This window comes from Suricata suricatta, chromosome 17, assembly GCF_006229205.1.
Source record: "Suricata suricatta isolate VVHF042 chromosome 17, meerkat_22Aug2017_6uvM2_HiC, whole genome shotgun sequence".
Taxonomy (NCBI): Eukaryota; Metazoa; Chordata; class Mammalia; order Carnivora; family Herpestidae; genus Suricata; species Suricata suricatta.
In genome coordinates, this window is record NC_043716.1 from 47,646,865 (window position 1) to 47,670,060 (window position 23,196).

Sequence of the window (23,196 nt, forward strand, 5' to 3'; positions counted from 1 at the left end):
TATAGACCTGACTTTGGGAAAACCTCTTACCTTTGGTGGGAACAGATAGCCCACTAAGAATGTTTAACAGTGTTGATTTTCCAGCTCCACTGTGACCAAGTATTGCAGTGATTTGGCCTTCATATATGTCAAATACCAGGTCTAGGAAGAAAAAAGAAAGGAAAAAAGGATGGGAGAAAGAAAGGAAGGGAAAAAAGTAGGGCGGTAAGAAGAAAAATAAAATTACAAATAAAATTATCTTCTGGAGCTAATGGATTGTCTTTTTATGTCCTTGAATGGCCATGGTAGATGGGACTTTTCTAAATATGAATGCTCTGGGTTGTTACACTCAAAATAAAAATAATAAAATACACATTAATAAGTTTACATATCGATCCTGTTCTGAAATTTTGAAATTACTTGGTTTCACAGCAGGAAACATGTCTTATACTCCTAAGTTCATTGACATCACCTGGTATCTAGTAGGTGGATGTGAATATTTATGGACTAAAAAATAATCATTCAGTAAATCACTATGTGGCTAAAATTCCTTTGAGAGAAATTGCTTTTTTGTTTGCGCAAAAGAAAAATATACAAAATCTGCAACAGCTTTGGAATTACAGAAGAAAAATTTGAATTTGTAGGAAAAAAAAAACCCAGAATTTCCTTAGAGTACCTCAATATTACATAATACATCTTTCAGGTACATATAATTCTAACATATCATCAATGTTTTTCTAACTTTTATGCAAAGTAATGTGTTAGACGGGAAATTTTATCACGTGGCTCAAATGACTTGTTTCAAATCTAAAATACCACCGGTAATTGCTCATCAAAAAAAAAAAAAAAAAAAAAAAAAATGTGACCAGCAGAGGCCTTATGTTTTGACTCCTGTTCCCAGTAATCTTTTGAGTCAGAGAAGGTGGAAACAATGTTTAATATTTCTAAAACCGTGGGTAAAGAGAGCTAGGTTCTGATTTCGGGACCTAAATCACAAGCGCTTTGCATTTAATTGTGGCGAATGTGAAAGGTTTTCGTTAGGTAGGTGTTTGTAAAGAAAAATTTAAATAAGCATGAGGGGATTTTAAACCCCTGATGAGGTAGTCACCTGCTGCACTATTTAAAACACTTGGGACTCAAACCGCTGCCCTTTTGTGTACCGCACTGTCGCTGACTGATGTAAGGGCCTCAGGATTTCTCCCTTAGGAGGTAGAATCAATGGAAGTCCTTTACCAACACTAGTCCCTGCTAGACATGTAAGGGACAAATTGTCACAAATCATATTAACTCGCTAGCACAATAGCAGTGGTGCTCATTGCAAGTTGCTAACTTTTGCAAATTAATAAGTGACAAGATGATGACATAGGTCAGTAATACGTATTATGCTTAATTTTCATTGTTTGATTTGTGTATTACATCTCTGCCTGTCTGAGGAAACAGGTGATGAGTATAAGTCACCAAACATCACTAGCCCTCCGTGATTATATTACATTTTTGGGTAAAATGAAATGAAACTTTCTGATGTTTTATAATTACTGCAGTGTATTAGCAAAATTTTATGATGCAATTAAAACATTAGCTACAACAAATAACAACAACAACAAAATTGAATTAAAAGCAGGAAATCGATATCAATACAATAACAAAATGTTCTTTTTTCTTACCCTTTAAAGCCTCTATTTTACCAGGCTTTCCTTTATATTCTTTTGTAACATTTCTGATTCTGGAAAAGAAAGAAAAGAAAAGAAAAGGTACTTCAAGGTGTGACCATTTTCTTCAGCTTGTCATTCTTGGTTTGGTTGTCAGGACTGGATGAATCTGATCTTTGGGGTACAGGAAAAGTCTGAGATTTCACCCTCACGAAGTCATGCTTGTGTGGGAGAATCTGCTAGAATACTGGTTCCCAGTCCTGGCTGTCCATAAGCCTCACCTGAGCAGTTTTATAAATGTACCTATGTTTGGATCCCATTACCAAGATCTTCTGACTCCAAAGATTAGGGTGTGACCTGACATTAGTCCTGAAAACAGAGACCATCTCTAAACTGCAAAGCCAAAGAAGCTAGACCAATGGGTAACATGGACGTCTGATATTAAAAAATTTATTATGAAATATTGGCACAGGTTACAGGTATCTTTGGTTATCTTGGGTCGAGGTCTCCAGGAGTAGGTTAAGAGGGACAGAGGGTGGAGTCAGGAAGAGAAGCAAAGATTATAACAGTGACAGCATGGGTTTTACAGTCTGACCTAATTGAACTCCTATAATCTACAGAATTTAGTAGCTGTTGCCTTAGTCAATGTACTTATTCCAGGTAAATTTCAGCTGTTGCAACCTGAAACTTTTGAGTATTTTAGGGTTGCATTGAAGGTTGAGTAATATAGTTCATCTTGCATACATAGTGTTTGGTTCATGGTAAATATTCAATAAACATTAAATGATATTGGTTAGATTGTGTTGATTATGATAATAGAAAGGAATAGAATTAACATACACTGGGTGCTGTTACAGATCTGGAATCCTAGGCACTGTATCTGTTTTATTCTATTGGGTAAATATATAATCCATCAACTAAATCAAATTTATGTTTCTCATTTTGTCATCTACTATTCATCAAGTGATTCAGATTTCATTCATATTGAATTGTTTGATTGGGTTCTTCATCTCTATTTTCACCCCTTCTACTATCACTCCATAGCACAAGAAATAGAAAAATACCAAAACCAATAAAGATTAAACAAATAGAAAACAGAGTAAATAAGCAGATTAAATAAAGCCATTAATCTGTTCTCTCCCAGATGCTCTGCTGGAAGTTAAACCTAGCTTAAATCATAGGACAGACTTAAGTATAGAAGATAAAAATGGAACAGGCTGAAATAAACAGGTTCTAGAAGCTCTGTAGGCTGGGGTCATCTGAGACCATTCACAGAAGACTGACAGGTGGGGACACTGATGGATGCATAAGATGTGAACAGTCAGGGATCTGGAGGACTTTCTTCCTATCTTCTTATTTGGGAAGAAAAGTTGCTAGTATCAAACAAAACACACATTTAGAATGAAGATGTGCATGACACTCTAAGGCACTTGGGTCTATTTCTGGATCCTTTCTCCCTACCTCTCCCCTACACTTTCATTCTCTTTGAAAAGGCAATACGTAGAAGAGGAAAGAAGTTTAAAAACAGAGAGAGAGAAACATAAGGAGTATAATAAATGAGGTGGGGGCAAAGTATGAATAAAGGAGACTGGGCAAAGAAATGAGAGATGCTAATGACGGAAAAAAGGGAAACCACAGATAAAAGACAGAGAGTATAGGCAAGGTTTTTGTTGGAATATCTTTGTGGGTGAAATCTAAGTTTGTATTTTTAAAAAATTTGTTTATTTACTCATTTTCTTGAGAGAGAGAGAGCGAGAGAGCGAGAGCACTAGCTTGAGTGCAGGATGGGGAGAGAGAGAGGGAGAGAGAGAGAGAGAGAGAGAGAGAGAGAGAGAGAGAGAGAGAATCCCAAGCAGGCTCCAGGCTCAGCATGGAGCCCAACGCAAGGCTAGAACTCAGGAACTGTGAGATCATGACCTGAGCGGAAATCAAGATGCTTAACCAACTGAGCCACTCAAGTGCCCTCTAAGTTTGTATTTAATGTAAAAGTCAACAATATATGATAAAAAGGGTTAGAGGAATTTTTCTTTAAACCTCAAGTGGGAAATGATGAAGGTAGCCTGGAGGTTAGGTAGGAGCTGTCTAGAAGGGGCAAAAGAGAACTGTGCTTGCTTCAGGTGATGTTAGCATCTCAGTCTTTGGCCTGTTCATTTGCATCCTTGTTACCTGATGGCTTCTTTGCCATGGAATTCTGGAGACACTGGTTCAAAACAGTCATTAGATGAAGGATCAGCATCTATTTCATCTTCAAGGGCCACACAATCAGCTTTTGGTGGGCGTGACCAAAAGGAAGACTTCAGGAAAAACAAGGGGGGATATTGACGTCCATATTCATCTACATGACCAGGAGACAATTAAATATTGGGTCAATCATCAGAGGAAGGGCAAGAGTCACCCTAAGGAAGCAGAGCAAGAGAACCCCCTTGCCCATAAACCTGAAAGTGTCATCAACACAGATAACACACATATTTTCCTTGATAGGTGTAGTTTCATAAGGAAAAAAAAATCACGAAGATGTCTGTAGTATAATAATTGTTCTTATGGGAGGAAATGAAACTGGGATTTTAAAAAGTCCAGGAGGAATTTAAGTAAATGTGAGGACTTTTCTTAACCCCAAGAAAGCCAGATATTAGAATACTTCTGAAAAAACTACGTTGTATTTACACTTTATCTCATTCCCCAGATACTAACTTTCCTCTGAAGCAAATTCACTATTCACGAACCTCTTTCTGGAAATTAATCCATAGCGTATTTGCATTTAATTATCACCTCTGTTTCCCTACGTGTTAAGAGATATTATGAAATACAACAGTTGTATTTCCCTAATATTCCGCAACTGACCTCTAGTGTAATGATGGTAAGTTTTCAAATTATGTGTCCTTCTCATGTGTCCAGTCATTCATTCATGCAATGTTGACTGAACACTCTCTACTCGCCTGCCATTTGGTATATAATTAGTTACATCTCTTTCCTTTGATTAGGAATCTAGCCAATGAAAGCATGTTGCTGTTCTGGGTTTGCTCTACTACCAGATTTACTATGACAGGATTTTTTGTCATTTTAGCCAGTTAGTTTTCCTTTCTCTCATTCATATTTCTTATCTTTAAAAGAATTTTGAACAAAGTCACCATGTTTGGATTCAGGCTTACATTCAGGCTTAATGAATAATGATACAAATAATTCCAACCGTATAACAAATGTTTTAGACTCTTCTACAAGGTAGAGATGGTTATTGTTATTAAGGGATTATCTAAGAACAACAACATGATCAATTCATTGCCTCAAGATGTTTCTCTGCACCTTTGCCCTGGTTCTTTCCCCTTTGTCCAAGTGATTAATCCTGGACTTTTTAAAAGAGAGAGACAGCACATGCGGGAGAGGAACAGAGAGAGGGAGAGAGAGAATCCCAAGCAGACTCCTCACTGTTAGTGCAGCCCTGATGCGGGGCTCAAACCCATGAAGCCACGAGAGCATGACCTGAGCCAAATTAAGAGTTGAATGCTTAACCTACTGAGCTTCCCAGGCAGCCCCTGGACTTTTTAAAAATCTACTGTATGTGTTGATTTCATTAGTAATTTTCATAATTTTTGCACCCTTTTTGAAGTATGGTTGACAAATAAAAAGTGTATGCACGGAAGCAGACAATGTGATGTTTTGATATGTGCATACATTGTGAGCTATTACCACCATCAAGCTAATTAGCATGTCACCACCTCACATGGCTTATCATTTTTCTGCATGTGTGTGTGTCCTAAAAACATTTGAGGTCAACTATTTTAGCAAATTTCAAGCATACAATACATTGTTATTAACTACAGTCACCACACTGTATATTAGGTTACAGAACTTAGTCATGTTATAACTGAAAGTTTGACTATCACCTCCCGTTCTTCCTACCCACCCCCCCAGCCCTCGGTGACCACCATTCTATTCTTTGGCACCATTCTTTTGACTTCTTTAGATTTCACATATAAATGAGATCCTGCAATGTTTGTCTTTCTGTATCTGGTTTATTTCACTTAGCATAATATCCTCCATAAGGTTCATCCATGTTGCTGCAAATGGCAGAATTTCCTTCCTTAAAACTAAATAATATTCCCTATATATCACATTTTCTTTATCCATTCCCCCACTAATGGACACTTAGGTTGTTTCCATATCTTGGTTACTGTGAATAATGCTGCGATGTGCACAGGTGTGCAGATAGTGATTTTATTTCCTTTGGATATGTAACCAGAAGTGGGAGTGCTGGGTTATGTGGTGTGATGAAAGCCCTGGGCATCCTGTTTGGAACAGGAAATGCACCGGTGAAAGACAAAGACCCTGCCTTTGACCATAAAAGGAGGGAGGCGAAAATGAACTAGCATTTCGACCACAGCTATTTATGAGTCCCTGAGTGCGTCAGACACTGGAGTGGGTGTTTTGGTGCCCTTGTGAATAAAACAGATCATTGCTTTTATAAACTCATATTCTTTTAAGTTGCAAGGTGATAAAAATAAAAATGTATGACCTACTGACTTCCTTATTGTGAAACTCTGGGCAGATTTTTAAAACTATAGACGCCCTGGTCCAATCACTGGTGAACTGAATCAGAATCTCTCAGAGTTGAATTGTGATTGGTATTTTTTTTTAAGTTCTCGAGGTACTTTTTTGTATAGCCAGGGTTAAGAACTGCTGAGCTAAATAAGTATCACACTAGACCCATTTAGGAATTAGCTTTCTAAGCATCTATTTAAAAAGAAACAACTATATGCTTAAGAGCATAGTGAAGTTCAAAGATCAGTGATCCTATAAACAAACTTTAAGCTGCAGTTCTGACCAGTCAAGTAGCAAGAAATAACTAATTGAGCCATTGGCAATGACCTTGTTTATTTCCTTCCTGTTGATGCACAAAATAGTTTTTAAAGTATAAATAACACATGTGTTAGGAAATCTGTTAAGAAATAATGTGTCACTACTCACTTGGCAATATTTTCTCAAAATAAATCGTCAATGCCACATAGAGGAAAAGATCAAAAGCCAACATGAAATTTGTTGCTATTATCAGATTTGAATAGTTTGATGGATCAGGAAATGCATTAGAATTCAAATCATTCTCCAAACGTAAAAGCTGAAAATTAAAAAGAAATTAATTTAAGGAAGTTAGGTTTATAATAAATTTTGAACAGTTGGGTCTGGCATAAATATAAAATAGCTACTTTTAGCCCCATACTCAAAGTACAAAGTTGAATTAAACTGTATACTTTATAATTCTCAAATCTTTGGAAGGCATAGACGTGTGATCAAGTATAATGAAGTTTAGTAATTGCTGTGATTAAAATATGTTCCAAGTGAAAATGGAGCATTAGGAGGAAGAGGAAGGGAAGTATAGGAAAAGATGACATTTCAGCTTAACCTTAGATAAATTTTTACACAGTAGGGAAAAGGTCCTGCTTGAAAATGACTAAAGGGGAGGGACTTCATGCTCTTGGGGGAAAAAAAACACAAAAAGCAACTGGTGTGTTCAAGGAGAATCAGTGGAAAAACTGGGCTTGTCTATAATGTTCAAGTTAATGCATAGTCTATAATTAATAATCCTTCCATTAAGAATTATGTATGTAATGATTAACACTGCCATTTAATTGGAGGGACAGCAAAGTGAGAATCAGATAAAGACAAAGGACATTTGATGAGCAGAAGTGTAAGTCACAGACCCATTAATGTATTTTCAGGATGTTTTTAACTTTTAGTTTTCTTTTATACTGTGCTTTTGACCATCAATTACTAAGTTGTTCAATTACTAAGTCAATGTACAAACTGGAATAATAATTTGGACTTAGATTTGTAGCATCAAATACATATTTAATTAAGAGTCAAAGAAAACGCTTTTAGATGGTCTCTAATGAATTATATATTGACCTTCTATTTTGTCACTCACCAAATGGCTTATTTTGCTGAGCTCAGTATGTCCAAAGCTTTAAAGCTTAAAAGTCCATCTTTGCCATTTCCAAGTGTTCTGCACTGGGACTTTAAATCTCACAATGCTCATAATAGAGATGACTATAGATAACTGAATGCCAGATGGGAAAGATGTTTCAGAAATGTCATCAGTAAACAAGTAAATTGTTTCTCACCTGGGCCATTCCAAGTGTGAAGGCAAAGGGACTCAGAAAACTTAAAATCCACTCCAAGGATGTTGGAAGGTGTCTGTACAATGCCGTAAATCCCAGACTCCCCCAAAAGACGGTGAGAAGGAGCACGACCAGACCAGTGAGGAAAGATTTCTTTACCAAGACGCTCATGAGAAAAGCCAAAGCTATCTAAAATGAGAGAAGATTCATTTGCTTTATATTTCTCTAAGGATTATTATTAGCATAATAAAATAAGGGATGTTGGGGTGCCTGGGTGGCTCAGTTGGTTAAGCATCTGACTTTGGCTCAGGTCATGATCTCATGGTTCGTGGGTTAGACCCCTGCATCGGACTCTGTGATGATGGCTCAGAGCTTGGAGTCTGTTTCAGATTCTTTGTCTCCCTCTCTCTTTGCCCCTCCCCCACTCATGCTCTGTTTCTCTCTGTCTCAATTATAAATAAAAACAAAATTTTTTTTAAAATAAGGGATGTAATATACAAAATTAGAGTTATACTTTTTTTTGTCTATGATACAAAGCTAGTTTCTACAAATTGCACTATAAACTGGCATTACAAAACACTATAAATCACATATATAGATGTTCTCGGGCAAACAGAAGACAGTGAAGAAAAGGGATATGGAGAATAATTAACCTAACTGGAAGCCAACACTTGATCCTGAGAATCAGAGTTGAATGGAAAGTGATTTGATTCACCAACTCACCAGAGACAATCCATAAAGGAGAAAAAGGATAAAGACTGCTGTGAAGCCAGTCAGAATGATAAACTGGACAGATTTTATAACAAGTGCCAAGAGAAGTGCCATAATTAAGATGAAGCCAGCGTAGAGTAAGCCCCAGGAGATCCTGATGTGGAAACAAGAGTTTATTTTAGTGTTTCATGTTCCATTGAAAGGAGGACCTGGAATCGATTCTAACATTATACATTGATTCTTTCACCCTTTCAGGAGATATTCATTTTTAGGATATGTAAATACAAGGAAAATGTTTGGGGAAGAATTCTTTAGGAATTAGGAGTATTCTTTGTCCTAAAATTAATTTCATAAATACACCCCCATAAATACATGCACACACACATACACAGCATTGTGGAGAAAAAGAGAAAATAGTCTTCCAGTCTGATTGATTTTGGTTCAAACACTTTGCTGCATTTATACCTTGTGACCAGGGGCAACCTTTGTAACCCCTCATTGTTTTTTTCTTGCTCTGGACAATAGGAATAATATTATGGTATTAGACCAACAAAGTTGTGTCTATGCAAGACCCTGTCCTAATAATACAGAATAACCCTTCCAGGCATCTCAGATCTTTTTTTTCTTTTTAGTTTATTTATTTATTTTGAGGAAGGGGGGGAGGGAGAGGGGGAATACATGGGGGAGGGACAGAGAGAGAGGGAGAGAGAGAATCCCAAGCAGGCTCTACACTGTCAGTGCAGAAGCCGACACAAGGTTTGATTTCTTGAACTGTGAGATCATGACCTGACCCAAAATCAAGAGTTGGATGCTTAACTGACTGAGCCACCCAGGCGCCCGGAATCTCAGATCTTTTCTCCTCTCTGGGGCCTCTCTAGGGGTGAGGTGCTTCATGAATTTCCTCAGAGATTAAAAAAAAATTCTTCCTTATGTGTAGTGCTGTCACTTTCTCTTTTTGCAAAAGCCTTCTTCTTTCTCTGGATACGTACACAAGTAGACTAGATACTTGCCTCTAAGACCATCTATTTACTGTTCAGGTAAGATAGTTCACTTTCCTTTCTTCAATTCTTCTATCGTGTTGATTAATATTCTTTGAAGGATATAATGAAATAATAAAAACCAAAGCTAGCTGCAAAACCAACTAAATAATAACCTACACATATAGCAATTACTCCTGCTGGACAGTGTTTTACGAACTTAGCAAATAGAAAATCACGTTCTCACAATAGCTCTATGTAGAAGCACCATTATTTCCTTCATTTTATAGACAAAGAATTTACTGAACAAAGATGTTAAGTAACTATGTTTCAAGTCCAGGCATTTTGGCTCTAGAGTCATTAGATTTCACTGCTCCGCCATACTTACTCCCAATATTAATTCAATTAAGAGTTTAATAGGGGCACGTGGGTGGCTTGGTTAAGCATCAGACTCTTGGTCTCAGTTCAGGTCATGATCTCATGGTCGGTGGGTTCAAGCTCTGCATCAGGCTCTTAGCTGACCTCACAGAGCCTACTTGGGATTCTCTCTCTCTCTCTCTCTCTCTCTCTCTCTCTCTTTGCCCTTCTCCTGCTCAGACAGACACACATTCTCTCTCTCAAAACAAATAAGTAAACTTAAAAAAAAGTTCAATATTAATCTATAGGATTTTCTTCCAGATTCCAAATTTGATGCCATTCCCATATTCTGCCTGGCCTCCTAGTGTCTCTGTTATTTTACTTTCTCCTCACAATGAACATGATGTAGATGCTTTCTCAGTCATTCTCAAGTTCTCTCTCATAAAGGGCTTTGTCTGTCCTTGGACGTACCCAGCTTTCAAGATTTTAAATTCAAACTACTCAGCCCCTATTCACAATCTCGTACTGCCAGGTCGTTCCCTCAAATATATCCGCCATTTCAGACCTTTAGTCTCAAAAGAGTTCCTACTCTTTGACTTATCTTTTCCCCTTTCAGTCCCACCCTGGCTTGAATTCCACTTCCATCTGGATTTGAAACCCAAATCTACCATTTCTACCTTGAGTCTCTTACCAGTAGACTTAATGGCCATCCCTCATTATCCCTACCTCACAACCGCCTCGCAATCCTGATGTTTTTCTTCAGTCCAAAAAGCATACTAACCCACAGCCTTAACTGGGCAAGCGTTCCATCAAGGACAATTTATCCCATTCATAGGGGAGAGCTGGAAAATCATTAGGTTTGAATACTGATGCTTTGAGGAGGCCCACTTTCCCCGAATCCCTACATGTATTGATTTGTGCTACACGTTACTCACCAGAACGCCAAGTCTCGAAGACCCATCATCTTCATCAAGCCCACCACCTTCTTCCTCTCTCTTGTAATGTTAACAGATGCATAATAAACAAATGGAGAAAAGGAAATAATGCAGAAGAAAATGAAGAAATCAGTGGCAACACCTCCTTGACTGACAAAAGGATGTATCTTCATATTTTTTCCAGTAACCGACATCAATTTCTCCATCACTGAGTAATTTGTTGTGGTCTGAAGAAATACATTAGTAAACAAAATTTGTGTATTAATGGATAGCATTGTTCTGTTTCCTTTTCAATCATCTGTTTTCCTCTGAGTACATAACTGGTCAGTCCAGCTGTGATGCCAGCCTCACTTTTCACTCCCCTCTTCTGCCAGTGGCTCACGGGGAACCTTGACTCCAGGCATTCTGAGCCTCTCACAGTTCTCCAAATTTACTGTGGGTTTTGTCACCTCCCTGCCCAACACTGCCTTATAATGTGATTGAAGTGCCTTTATGACCTTACATACTTGGCAAATCTTACCTGAGGCGTCAGTTGTAATGTTACTTCGATTAGGAATTCTTCCATGGCATTCTAGGCTGAGAAGTTTTGCTTGTTTACTCACAGGGACTTTATTTATATCTCTTTCTCCCATTCTACTAAGATTCATATTAAATGCCTGGCTTCCTGACAAGGTTGAGTCCTTGGGAGAGACAATTTCTCTTCCATGTATGTCTATAGGCCCCATGGCATATATCAACTCAAATACACTTCGATCTCAAGAAACTAGTGGTAACGGCACCTGGGTGGCTTAGTCAGTTGAGTATCAGGCTCTTTATTTCAGCTCAGGTCATGATCTCACAGTTCATGGGTTCGAGCCCCTCATCGGGCTCCAAGCTGTTATTGCAGGATTCCCTCTTGCGATTCTTGGGATTCTCTCTATCTCACTGCCTCTCTGCCCCGCTCCCCCCCACCCCCCCGCTTGCACACACACACTCTATCTCAAAAATAAATAAGTAAAACTTAAAAAAAAATAAAGAAACCAGGGATTAAGCGAAAGAACAAGGCTACCCATTTCTATATTCTTCCACGAAACTTTTGAGGCTTTTCATATCATTAATCTGCATGGAACGTTAGTTAGTGTGGAGCATCTGTACTCACCTCGATGATAGCAGCATTGATAGCAGCTTGAAGAGCCACAAAACCTTTTTCCCAGTATCGTGAAACATCGCAGCTAACATTGTCACTGATTGCATCACAATGACCTTTAAGGAGAAAAGTAAGTCATGACTATCATTATGGATGGTTTTAGTTCTGATCATAGGAGGGGCCCTGGGGTGGCTCAGTCAGTTAAGTGCCTAGCTTCGGCTCAGGTCATGATCTCAAGGTTCATTGGTTCAAGCCCCATGTCGGGCTCTGTGCTGATGGCTCAGAGCCTGGAGCCTGCTTTGGATTCTGTATCTTCCTTCTCTCTCTACCCCTTCCCTGCTTGCACTGTCTCTCTGTCTCTCAAAAATAAATAAAAAACATAAAAAAAAAACACCTCAGTTCTGATCGCAGGAGATGGTGCACTTTACAATGGCTGCACGTTCCAAATGTTGTTATTTTGAGTCAAAGCCTAAGAAAATATAAGTGGGAGTAATGATTCTCAAAGCAAGGCAGGCAGAGTACTTATAGGGAACGTTCTATATTAAATTAGAATTCACCATGCTTTCTCACACGACTATCTTCCGTGCTTCTTCACCAATCAAGGACGCCTGGGTGGCTCAGTCATGTACTGTGTCCGACTTCACCTCAGGTCAGATCTTGTAGTTCATGAGTTTGAGCCCTGCATCGGGCTCTGTGCTGACAGCTCAGAGCCTGGAGCTTGTTTCAGATTCTGTGTCTCCCTCTCTCTCTGCCCCTCCCCAGCTTGTGCTCTCTCTCTCTCTCTCTCAAAAATAGACATAAAAATTTTTAAAAAATAAAAAATAAACAAATATTAAAAATAAAAAAAATCTTGTTGAGCCCTTCTCTTTACAATTTTGTATTGTCAAAACAAAATATTTTTGTGTTTTTCAAAAATTAATAGGTCTCATATGGATTGAGAACTAAAGCTTTGCCTAGCATTAAATACACGGGCAGTAATGAGCAACTGGGAGTTTGGAGAACATGACTTACTATGTTCAAATCATGTCAATCAGAACACTTTTGAAGAAAAGAATCTTACCAAAAAAACCCCAAAAGCCTACCAGTCCATTGAGTATGAAAACTGCATTAAAGAGGTACTATGTCTGGGGCACTTGGGTGGCTCAGTTGGTTAAGCATCTGACTTTGGCTCAGGTCATGATCTCTTAGTTTGTGCATTGGGCTCTGCGCTTATAGCTCAGAGCCTGGAGCGTGCTTTGGATTTTGTGTCTCGCTATCAAAACTAAATAAATAAACATTTTAAAAAAAGATATGTTATTTAACATGAAAAATAAAAACTGAATATTGGAATTACATGTATGTTTCATTAAAATTTTAACCATTTAAAAATCACTTTTAAGTAGTTCAGGCCTAAAATGATGAATACACATATATCCATGGCCAAATTTAAAAAATAAATAAATCATTACAAATACAGTTGGAATCCTCATTGTATTGTCTATAATCTAATTGCTTTTCCTAGCACCAAGTTCCTAACTGGCTAACTGCTTTCCTGAACTTTGTGTTTATGTATGCATTTAAGCTTTTATAATGTATCTGAAAACTATACATGTAATTTAAAATTGTTACAACTTTTGGGAGCACTTGGGTGGCTCACTTGGTTACATGTGTGACTTCTGCTCTGGTCATGATCTCACAGTCCATGGGTTTGAGCCCCGCATTGGGCTCCATGCTGACAGCCAGAGCCTGGAGCCTGCTTCCAATCTGTGTCTCCTTCTCTCTCTGCCCCTCCCCTACTTGCAGTCTGTCTCTCTCAAAAAAAATAAATATTCAGAAAGTTTTTAATTATTTAACTTTATTTATCTTATATCTCATTACAGTGATCATTCTGTATTTTGTTTCATTTATTCTATATTATGATTTTAAAAATTCATGGTCCTATTTTTTCTTCTTCTTATGAATGTGTAGAACCATATTGAAGGAAAGTAATTCAGTATATTTACCCATTCTCTTATTGATAACTTGGTTAGTTTTTTTTTCTTTTTACTATTGCAAAAAAAAGTTACTTCTATGAAAGTCCTTATATATGTCTTCTCATAATATGTGTGTATCAGTCAGGATAGTCTACAATGTGCCTAGTAACAAACAACCCTAAGATCTCAATGTCTTGTCTTTATTTCTTAGACTATAGATTCAGCCCAGGTCTTTGGAAGGAGGGTCAAGGTCCTCTGTTTCACATCGAAGGGTCCCAAGGTGACAAGAGTTTCTATCTAGCTTGCAGAAGTATGCAAGAAAAAGTTGTAGAGAACTCACATCTGCTTTTCAATGCCTTGAGCCTAGGTATCTGATTATAGCTACAAAACAATTATTCTATGCCCTCAGGAAGGAGAGAATAGGCTGCAAATCTTTTTTTTTTAATGTTTATTTTCAAGAGAGAGACAGACAGAGTCAGAGTGTGAGCAGGGGAGGGGCAGAGAGAGAGAGAGAGGGAGACACAGAATCAGAAGTAGGCTCCAGGCTCTGAGCTGTCAGCACAGAGCCTGATGCAGGGCTCGAACCCACGAACAGTGAGATCATGACCTGAGCCCAATTCAGACGCTCAACTGACTGAGCCACCCAGGTGCCCCAAGGCTGCACATCTTTAATAGGCATGATATTCTCCCTGATAAAATCCCTATGATGCTGGGTTATAGGTTAAACACATCTTCAATGTGAAAATAAAATTTCTCAATTTTTGTGGTATTAAAATATTTTATAATACTTGGATTTTCTCTGCTACCTACCCTTGCCAATACCTTGTATTGTTCTATTTACTGTTCTTTATCAATCTGGTTCAATGTGAAATGCTATCACACGTGGCTTCAAAATGCATTTGTCTGAATGCTAATGCAAGTAAACATCTGTCCATGTGTTTATTTTTGATCTGTGTTTCTCCCTCTAAAAGTTCCAATGTATATCTTTCACTTCTTTCCTATTTCTGGTTTTTTTTTTGGTTCTTATTTATCCAAAGAAAATCTTTCTATATTCTGGTTATTGACCTTTTGTTAGTTTTATTTGTATAAACATTTCATCACAAGTTTTGCCTTAATTTTCACTCTCTCTTTGATGTCTTTGGTAAAGATAATTCTTTAATTTTTATCTAGTAGAATTTGTCAATCCTTTCTTTTATAGTTGATGTATTTTTTGCTTTGTCTATGAATTCTATTTTATTCCACAGTTACAAAGATATTCTCCTATAGTGACTTCTAGGCCATTTATAGGATTTTTTTTTCCATTGAGTGCTGTACCTGGAATTGATTCTTAAGTATGAGATAATTTCATTCTATTCTTTATGGAGAGATAATTTTCCCAGCACTGCTTCTCAGTCATTTGTTAGTTTTCATGTTTATGTGAGTTTTCCAGGTTTCTTTCTGTTTCATTGGTCTGTCTTTTACTATGGCAATAGCATATTGTGTTAATTACTTATAATTTCACTCTTTTTAAAGACCTCGTGGCTTTTTTTCTTGTCTACTTCTTCATTGAGTATAAAGTCTCCTTAGTTTCCAAATTAATACAGAAATTTTCATCTCCTATAAACCCAGGATCTTCTCACCTGTCCTCATGCAGCTAAAACCTAAATCTCTTAGTTACTGAGATTGGCAAAATCAGACAGTATTAATAGTAACCATTAACTTTGGATCTGGTGACTTCTTCATTTTGGACCGTCAAGAATAAACTTATTCAGACACTTAAAGAGAAGTTTATTCTATTTTATCTATAAACGAATATACTTTCCTTTAACAATAATACATTTACAACTGCATTATTACATATAATATATATGTATACATATACACATATCTGTGTAAAAATGTATGTTATATGTGTGTATATAACATACATGTATAACCATATATAACAACCATCCAATACAGTATGTTAATAAACCCAAAAACCACTGTATATTTTTAAAACGTTTTGATTAGCCTACTGACATCACATCACAGATAGGGATTTTTAAATTTGCTGCATTACCATATGTTCTCATGTATAGCTTATAACGTAACTGTAATAGAGAGAAGTAGAATTAGGTAGCTAGGAAGTTACCTGTATGGTCCCTGTGTTCCTTCACTGTTGGGATTCTGTGTCCCAGCAAGAATTTCAAATGATATGAGAATGTATTAGCAAAGATGACTTGTATTATTTCTGTAGAATGATGTGCTATTAATTCTTGAATATCTTCTTCCCTGGACAGTCCCAAGAGTTTTTTATCTGCCATTACAAGAAAGGAATATATTTGTGAGTAAATTACTAGAGATCAACTTTAGGAGGCCATGTTAAATTGTTTTTATGGAAATGAAACAAAATCAAGTATCAACTTTGAGCAAGTTAGAAGAAGTAAAATTTGGGAACAGACATTGCTAATGTTCATCTAGACACATTCAGAAGGACTCCATGAAAATTAGTTATTTTATTTTCATTTGTAGTTCTTGAACCAATTTTAATCAGATATAATATTATTCCATTCCAACTAAACTATTCACCTAAGAATTAGCATTGCAATAAATCTCCAATAGTAGTAAACACATACATAAATCTTTTTTTTTAAATCACAATTAGTCTCTGGTTTACAGTAAGTAGAAATGATTATAAAAATTCAAATTCCTTTAACAATCCTGAAAGTCTGCTAAATAAACCTAAAAACAAGAGTGATAAGTTTAAAAATATGTCGACTATGTTGACATCACTAAAATAATCCCTCTTTTCTGCAGATACTGTATTCAATGCCATACAGATGTCTGATTAAGACTGAAAAATGAGAAGGAATACAAAGGAAGTCCTGGATTGGATGGGATTGTTGAAGGTGAAGTCAAAAAAGAAGGAAGCATGTATTTTGATAAAACTTCTTTTTTTTCCTGGAATGTATTCCTTAAATCTGTGTGATCCTGAGCAAGCCACACACCCTTTATTACTCAATCCCCACTGTTTGTAAAATAAGCATAATAATATCTATTATTAGTAGTACAGAATATTACTAGGGTATAGAAAAGTATAATTAATAATAATAACAACAGTATTACAGAATCATATTCTATTGCTATAGAATAAAGTCTATAAAAATCCAGCACATGATAGCATTTAATTAATATTTATAATTTTAGTTAAATTATTTATGAGACAAATATAACAACACATTAATTGTGAAGATAAACTTGATGTAAAACACCTGTGCACAGTAGTCATTTAATGATTATTTATTAACCCAGTCGCATGGGACTTTGAACCAGGGTGTTGTTGGAAGGCACAAATTCTTAGCATTGTGACTCCCCAGGAGGAAATCTGTGAATCAAGGCAAACATGCATTGGGATGGACAAAGAGACTAGACCTTAGGTGGACAGTGATCAGGCTATGATCTTGACTCAGAAGTGGAGTCAGTGTTTGCAAGTGAGATGCGCAGTGCAAACGTTCCACTTTAGAAGGAAGTAAGACGGTGGTAGTTGGTGATGCATGATGGGAAAACAAGTTTGGCTGTGAACCATCCACCTATCCTGGCAGTGTGCCGTGAAGCGTGGACAGGAAGGAAAAGTCCAACATAATTTGGGAACTGTGACCACAGAAACTCCAAATATAGATCACAGAGAGGTGGACTTCGGGATACTCAACACAGTTAAGGAGTCAGAATCCAAACACAAAAGTAACGGTTACATAAGCTATACTAGAATCATGGACATAAGGTGACAAAGAGAAGAGACATTACGTAGATTTCCAGTGACTGTGGGGAGCAAGATTCAAAAATTGTCCTCACAGTCCTATTCTGGGTGGGGAATTACAAAGTACCTTCCAAGCACACTTTTATATTCTTTTAAAAAATTGAGATATAATTCACATAACATAAAATTCATCTTTTTTAACTGTATAACTTCATGATTTCTAGCATTCACAAAGCTGGGCAAGCTCTAGCCCATTTTTAAATTATAACTCAATGCATGATTATAGAGAAACCACTATAGATTCCTCTCTGAGGTATGCATTTATATTTGCAAAGGATTGTTTTTATTTGCCTGACATTCTGTCCCCCTTCTAGTAAACATTCTAAAATTCATCTGGGATACTGCCATTCTTCCACTCTTTTTTTTTTCCATAATATTTTATTGTCAAATTGTTTTCCATACAACACCCAGTGCTCTTCCCCTTAAGTGCCCTCCACCATCACCACCACCTCTTTTCCCCCCTCCCCCTTCCCCCTCAACCCTCAGTTCATTCTCAGCATTCAATAGTCTCTCAAGTTTTGCATCCCTCTCTCTCCCCAACTCTCTCTCTCTCTCCTCCGTTCCCCCTGGTTCTCCATCAGGTCTCTCTTGTTTTCCTGCTAGACCTATGAGTGCAAACATATGGTTTCTGTCCTTCTCTGCCTGGCTTACTTCCACTCTTATACCACGTGGTTGGATGTGGTTTGCAAAGTGGTGGAGCAACCCAGCCAATGGGCAATGACAATACAATATTCTTCAATCCAATGAGATTAGTTCTTGGAGGACCAAGACCAACACTAATCCACAGTAGGCCATTTTTCCAATGGGTCTAATCTCTGAAATTATTTTGAACTGTTCTGTGTATTTTTTACTGGGGCTGTCTGGGATGGGGCTTAAGTCTGTAGATTCTCCAGACTAAGTCTGTTTCTGTTTGGGGAGAGCCAACCTTAGAAGGAGGCCAGCACGCAAGACCTGAGACTTGGGGACATATTTCTCCCTCTGTTGTTGACACATCTCTATCCATACTCTTTTCCTTTAAGCTAGACAAAGGACACACCCCCTGTTTTTGAGACAAACTGAACTAGGATTCTCTCATTCTCAACTGAAATATTCATGAAAACATAGTATTATTCATTTTATCTTGAACATGGTGATGTGGCTCAGAGAAGTTGACAACTTGCAAAATGCAATGCAAACCGAGTCAAAGAAGCACTTTTAGTCGAATGTTCTTTGACTCTAAGACTAGTTCTTCTGCCTCTGCACTAGGCTGCTTCTTCCCTGATTTCAGAAAATTACTCTTCAGTGAAGTGATCTTGACAGTAATAATGCGCTTCTTTTTTTCATTGGTAAGTATCTTAACACTAAAGGGTGGAAATCTGAAACACAATGAATACTCCTGCATAGAATCTTCAAATATAGTAAGGCTGTTTTTGGTAGAAGAAAGGTGGAGAAAGAATTCCTATAATCAAATTCAAGAAAAGACTAGCTGTTTCTGTCATGCTTTTGTCACTCATTACAAGCATATGCTCAAGGATAGCCTCGTTTTAGTAATGCTTCCACGGCTATCTGTCAGCAATTTCCTAAACATTTCTGCTTTTCAATTCTGCCAAACTCTGTATTTCATGCTTCCCTAAACCTTATATGAGATCAGGAGCTCTCTCTTGAGAGACTGTGCACTCCAATTTCACATAATCTAGAAATTGTGACACAGAACATGGTTTACCAACTGAAAAGCAAATTAAATGCATGCATCTGAACCAAATATTGACATCAGACATATTTCCATTTGGTTGCCAGGAAACTCACCTTTCATGAAGGAGGCTGAGGCTACTTTATCCATGATCTGCTGGGTTGTATTGGTCACAGGTGTGAATGCAAGGGTAAATGTAGACTCATTAAATGAATCTACCGGTCCCAGATCCATGGCGGGCAGTGAAGAAAAATCATAAACTTCATGATAAATAGGATATTCATGCAAAAAGAGTAGTAGGAGCAATGAGCTTAGCCATTCCTACATAATCCAAGACAAAGGATAAAAAGAGTTATGATTTTGAAGTCGTTATCCACATTCATTTGGTCAGTTTGTCTCATTCATTTTTCTGATTTCAAAATATGCCAATTATGAACTGTTTAAAATATGTGCCTTAGAAAATTCAGTAGTCTGAGTAATTCCAATGAGCTATCAATAGGAATTCAACTGTATCGATCCACAGCACCAGTCTAAAGCTTGCACGAATCATGAAAGTCTGAGAGACAACAGTGGCAAGCTATTATAAATTATCACCAGCGCGTATGAACTACTCATGCTGTATCTGATTTGCTGAAAGCCTCATGTTACATGAGACTGTTCCAGGGCACTGCTCCCTTAGTGATAATACATTGGCTACAGGACACGAGTCTGGTATTGGAAATGCCAAACAATTCAGGCAGACAGAGAAGCTACAGCTATATGATTTTAAAAAGACCTTGAAGTTTAACCAGGATTTTTATTACATGCTAAAATTATAGGAGCTAATACTAATTTTGCTCTTGGCACTAATGGCATTTCCAAGTTTTCTACTAGTTTGAAGAGAATGATTTATTTTCAGAAAGAGCTTGAAAACAGAAAATACCCGCTACCTACTTCTCTGCATGCGTTCAGAATCTCAGCATCTGAACCCAATTACTCATGAGTAGGAACACTAGCAAAAATGTGACCATTGACTTAAAAGCTTTTTAAAAAAACGTTTACTTATTTGAGAGAGAGAGAGAGAGAAAGAAACCAAGCATGAGCAGGGAAGGGCAGACAGAGAGGGAGACACAGAATCTGAAGCAGGCTCCAGGCTCTGAGCTGTCAGCACTGAGCCTGATGTGGGGCTCGAACTTATGAGCCATTAGCTCATGACCTGAGCCAAAGTTGGATGATGAGCCACCTGAGCCACCCAGGCACCCCATGACCATTGACTTTTAAAACATTATTGGGTTTTCTATTGCTGGCCAGCTTCAGTGATTTAAGACCTCAATTTAGGGCCTATGTCAATTGAAATGTCTGTAGACAGATTGCATTTGAGGAACACCTGCTTCGGTAACAGAAAGGTTGTTTTGCTTTGTTTTTGAAAGGGGAGATAAAGCACAGTTATTTCCCAAAGAATATGCATTTCCATATTGTCAATACAAAGGGAAAGACACACCATCAAGGTCTCTCTCTTCATTCTCCATTTTTTAAGAACGTTCTTGCATAATAACGCCCATGTTTGTTGACACACACTTATCTCCTTCTTAATCATTTTGTCCTGTTTAATGAGAAAGAAAAGAAGATCATGTGAATGTGATGGTCTTGAGAAGAAATACCCCCCCCCCCCGCAAACAAACAAAAGAGAATAGGCTGGGAGTTGCAGTGCTAGAAACGAGTGCTAAGAATTGAGAGTTTCGAAGTTGGCATTTCATTACTCCCCTGGCTTTCTTTTCTTCCCACCTCTGAACTCTTGACTCCCCCATTTGTTTGTCATGCAGTGTGTCCGTTAGCAGTTTATTGCCTCTCAGCTCAAAAGTCATCCTTTGCAGCCTGCTCTGTGAAAGTGGATCTGGGCCCTGGAAATATTTGCCTTCGTCAGCTGGCATGATGCAAACTTTGTCACTAGGGAGGACTGAAGAGGCATTCGAGGAAGAAAAGGCTCTCCTTTTTGGTATCAGGGTGGTCCATTTCCCCAGGTCTTACAGAATGTATTTTTTCCCCACTGCTCAGAGGAAGTGATGTTCTCCAGCACAAAGTGCCTGGATGGTACAGGTTTCACTGTGTGTTTCCAACAGTTCTTGGCTCCAGAGCAGTAATGTATCCAGGAGCCTGAGACGGCTGGAGTCTTTCCCCCAGAGTCTTGTTTCCTTCTGCTCTCCCACTGCAGACAGAGCCCTCAGGTCCTTGTGCCCATAGCTTGACATTCAGGCTTCCCTGCCATCCAGTGGACTGCAACAGATCCATCCAAATGCACCTTATTTGATGCAACATGACCCTTGCATGGAGTAAAAAGCAATGGCCATCGACCATCATCCAGTGGACTGCAACAGATCCGTCCAAATGCACCTTATTTGATGCAACATGACCCTTGCATGGAGTAAAAAGCAATGGCCATCGACCATCAAGGGTGGGGTGGGAAAGCTCTCTGCTCCCATTCTTAAGCAAAGGTGAGTTATTGCTGAGGTTTGCTTGGGAATCCAGCACTGATACAAAGCAGAGATAGGCTATTGCCCAAGGAGGGGAGAAGATGCTTTCACATATCCAAGACCTCCCAACAGATACAAGGATAGATCATCCTACAGACAACAAACCAAGTCTCAACAAACTGAAATTACATGAAGTGTCTTTTTTGACCATAAGGATAGGAAACTAGAAATGAGTAACAAAAGAAAAGGTGGAAGGACATTGTATAAGTGATCAAAAATCTCCTGTCAGGGGTGCCTTAGTGGCTTTGTTGGTTAAGCATCTAACTCTTGATTTTGGCTCTGGTTATGATCCCAGAATTGTGGGATTGAGCCCCACGTCAGGCTCTACACTGAGCATGGGCCTGCTTGAGATTCTCTCTCTCTCTCTCTCTCTCTCTCTCTCTCTCTCTTTCCCTCCCTCTGTCCCTCACTCACTCATGTATACACACTCTCTCCCTCTCTCCTTCAAAAAAAAAAAAAAACTACAATTGAAATTAAACAACCTCCCAACAAAGAAAAGCCTAGGACCAGCAGCTTCACTGGTGAATTCTACCGAACATTCAAAAAAGAATGAATGCCAGTCCTTCTCAAAGACTTCAAAAACCTGAAGGAGAGGGAATACTTGCAAAGTCATTCTATGAGGCCAGCATTACCCCAAGGCCAATGCCAGTTACAGACACCATAGGAAGGGAAAATCACAGAGGAACATAGGTGCAATAATTCTCAACAAAATTTTAGCAAACTGAATGCAACCACACATTAAAAGGATCATATACCACAATCAAGTGGGATGCACTGTTTAAATGCAAGGATGGTTCAACATATGCAAATCAGAAAATGTAATACAGCACACAAGTGCAACAGTAATAATCATAAGATCATCTCAATAGATGCAAAGCATTTCGCAGAATACACACCCTTTCATGATAAAAACTTTCAACAAAGTAGGTAGAGAATGAATAAACCTCAACATGAAAAAGGCCATGGCTGACGTCAGACTCAGTGGTGAAAGGCTGTAAGCTTTTCCTCTAAGATCAGGAACAAGACAAGGGCACTCAGTCTTACCACTCCTATTTATCATAGAAGCCCCAATTCGTCACTTCTACTCTTGTCCGTACCTTTTGTCTGGATGCTCTGGAGTTCCTTCCTTGAAGGCAGACTATAACTTTGACGGCAGAGAGGGCTGGGAGTGCTCTGTTCCCAGAACTGAGCCTAGATTTTATGAGACCTTGAGTCTATCTTGCTCTGTGGCCCTGCCATTGCTAGCTGAGCATACCTGGGCTCGCCTCTGGGACAGGAAAAGGACACAAAGCAGCAGAGTCATCCCAGTCTTCCCAGTGTAGAGTAGCCGACATCAGACTGGTCTGGCTGACCACAGACCCCAGAGATCGGAGCAAGCCTATCCAAGTTCAGCAGAGCCACCTAAAAACTACCCCACACATCCCAGCCATAAATGTTTATTGT

At 38.2% G+C, this 23,196-nt stretch overlaps 1 protein-coding gene across 2 annotated transcripts in view; it reads right to left on the reverse strand.

Moving 5' to 3' along the window:
* The window catches only part of ABCA8 (ATP binding cassette subfamily A member 8), a 79,643-nt gene that overhangs the window by 42,523 nt on the left and 13,924 nt on the right, over positions 1 to 23,196 (reverse strand). The window contains exons 3-13 of one of the 2 annotated variants that reach the window (XM_029928728.1): positions 20,724 to 20,825; positions 19,360 to 19,564; positions 15,910 to 16,074; positions 11,857 to 11,960; positions 10,719 to 10,945; positions 8,462 to 8,603; positions 7,742 to 7,927; positions 6,591 to 6,738; positions 3,795 to 3,963; positions 1,644 to 1,702; positions 31 to 141 (exon numbers count right to left, since the gene is read on the reverse strand). In XM_029928728.1, the coding sequence (XP_029784588.1) occupies positions 31 to 141; positions 1,644 to 1,702; positions 3,795 to 3,963; positions 6,591 to 6,738; positions 7,742 to 7,927; positions 8,462 to 8,603; positions 10,719 to 10,945; positions 11,857 to 11,960; positions 15,910 to 16,074; positions 19,360 to 19,564; positions 20,724 to 20,819 (1,612 nt within the window). In that variant the 5' untranslated portion in view covers positions 20,820 to 20,825. The remainder of the gene's footprint in view (positions 1 to 30; positions 142 to 1,643; positions 1,703 to 3,794; positions 3,964 to 6,590; positions 6,739 to 7,741; positions 7,928 to 8,461; positions 8,604 to 10,718; positions 10,946 to 11,856; positions 11,961 to 15,909; positions 16,075 to 19,359; positions 19,565 to 20,723; positions 20,826 to 23,196) is intronic. The other variant, XM_029928729.1, reaches the window with a different exon arrangement.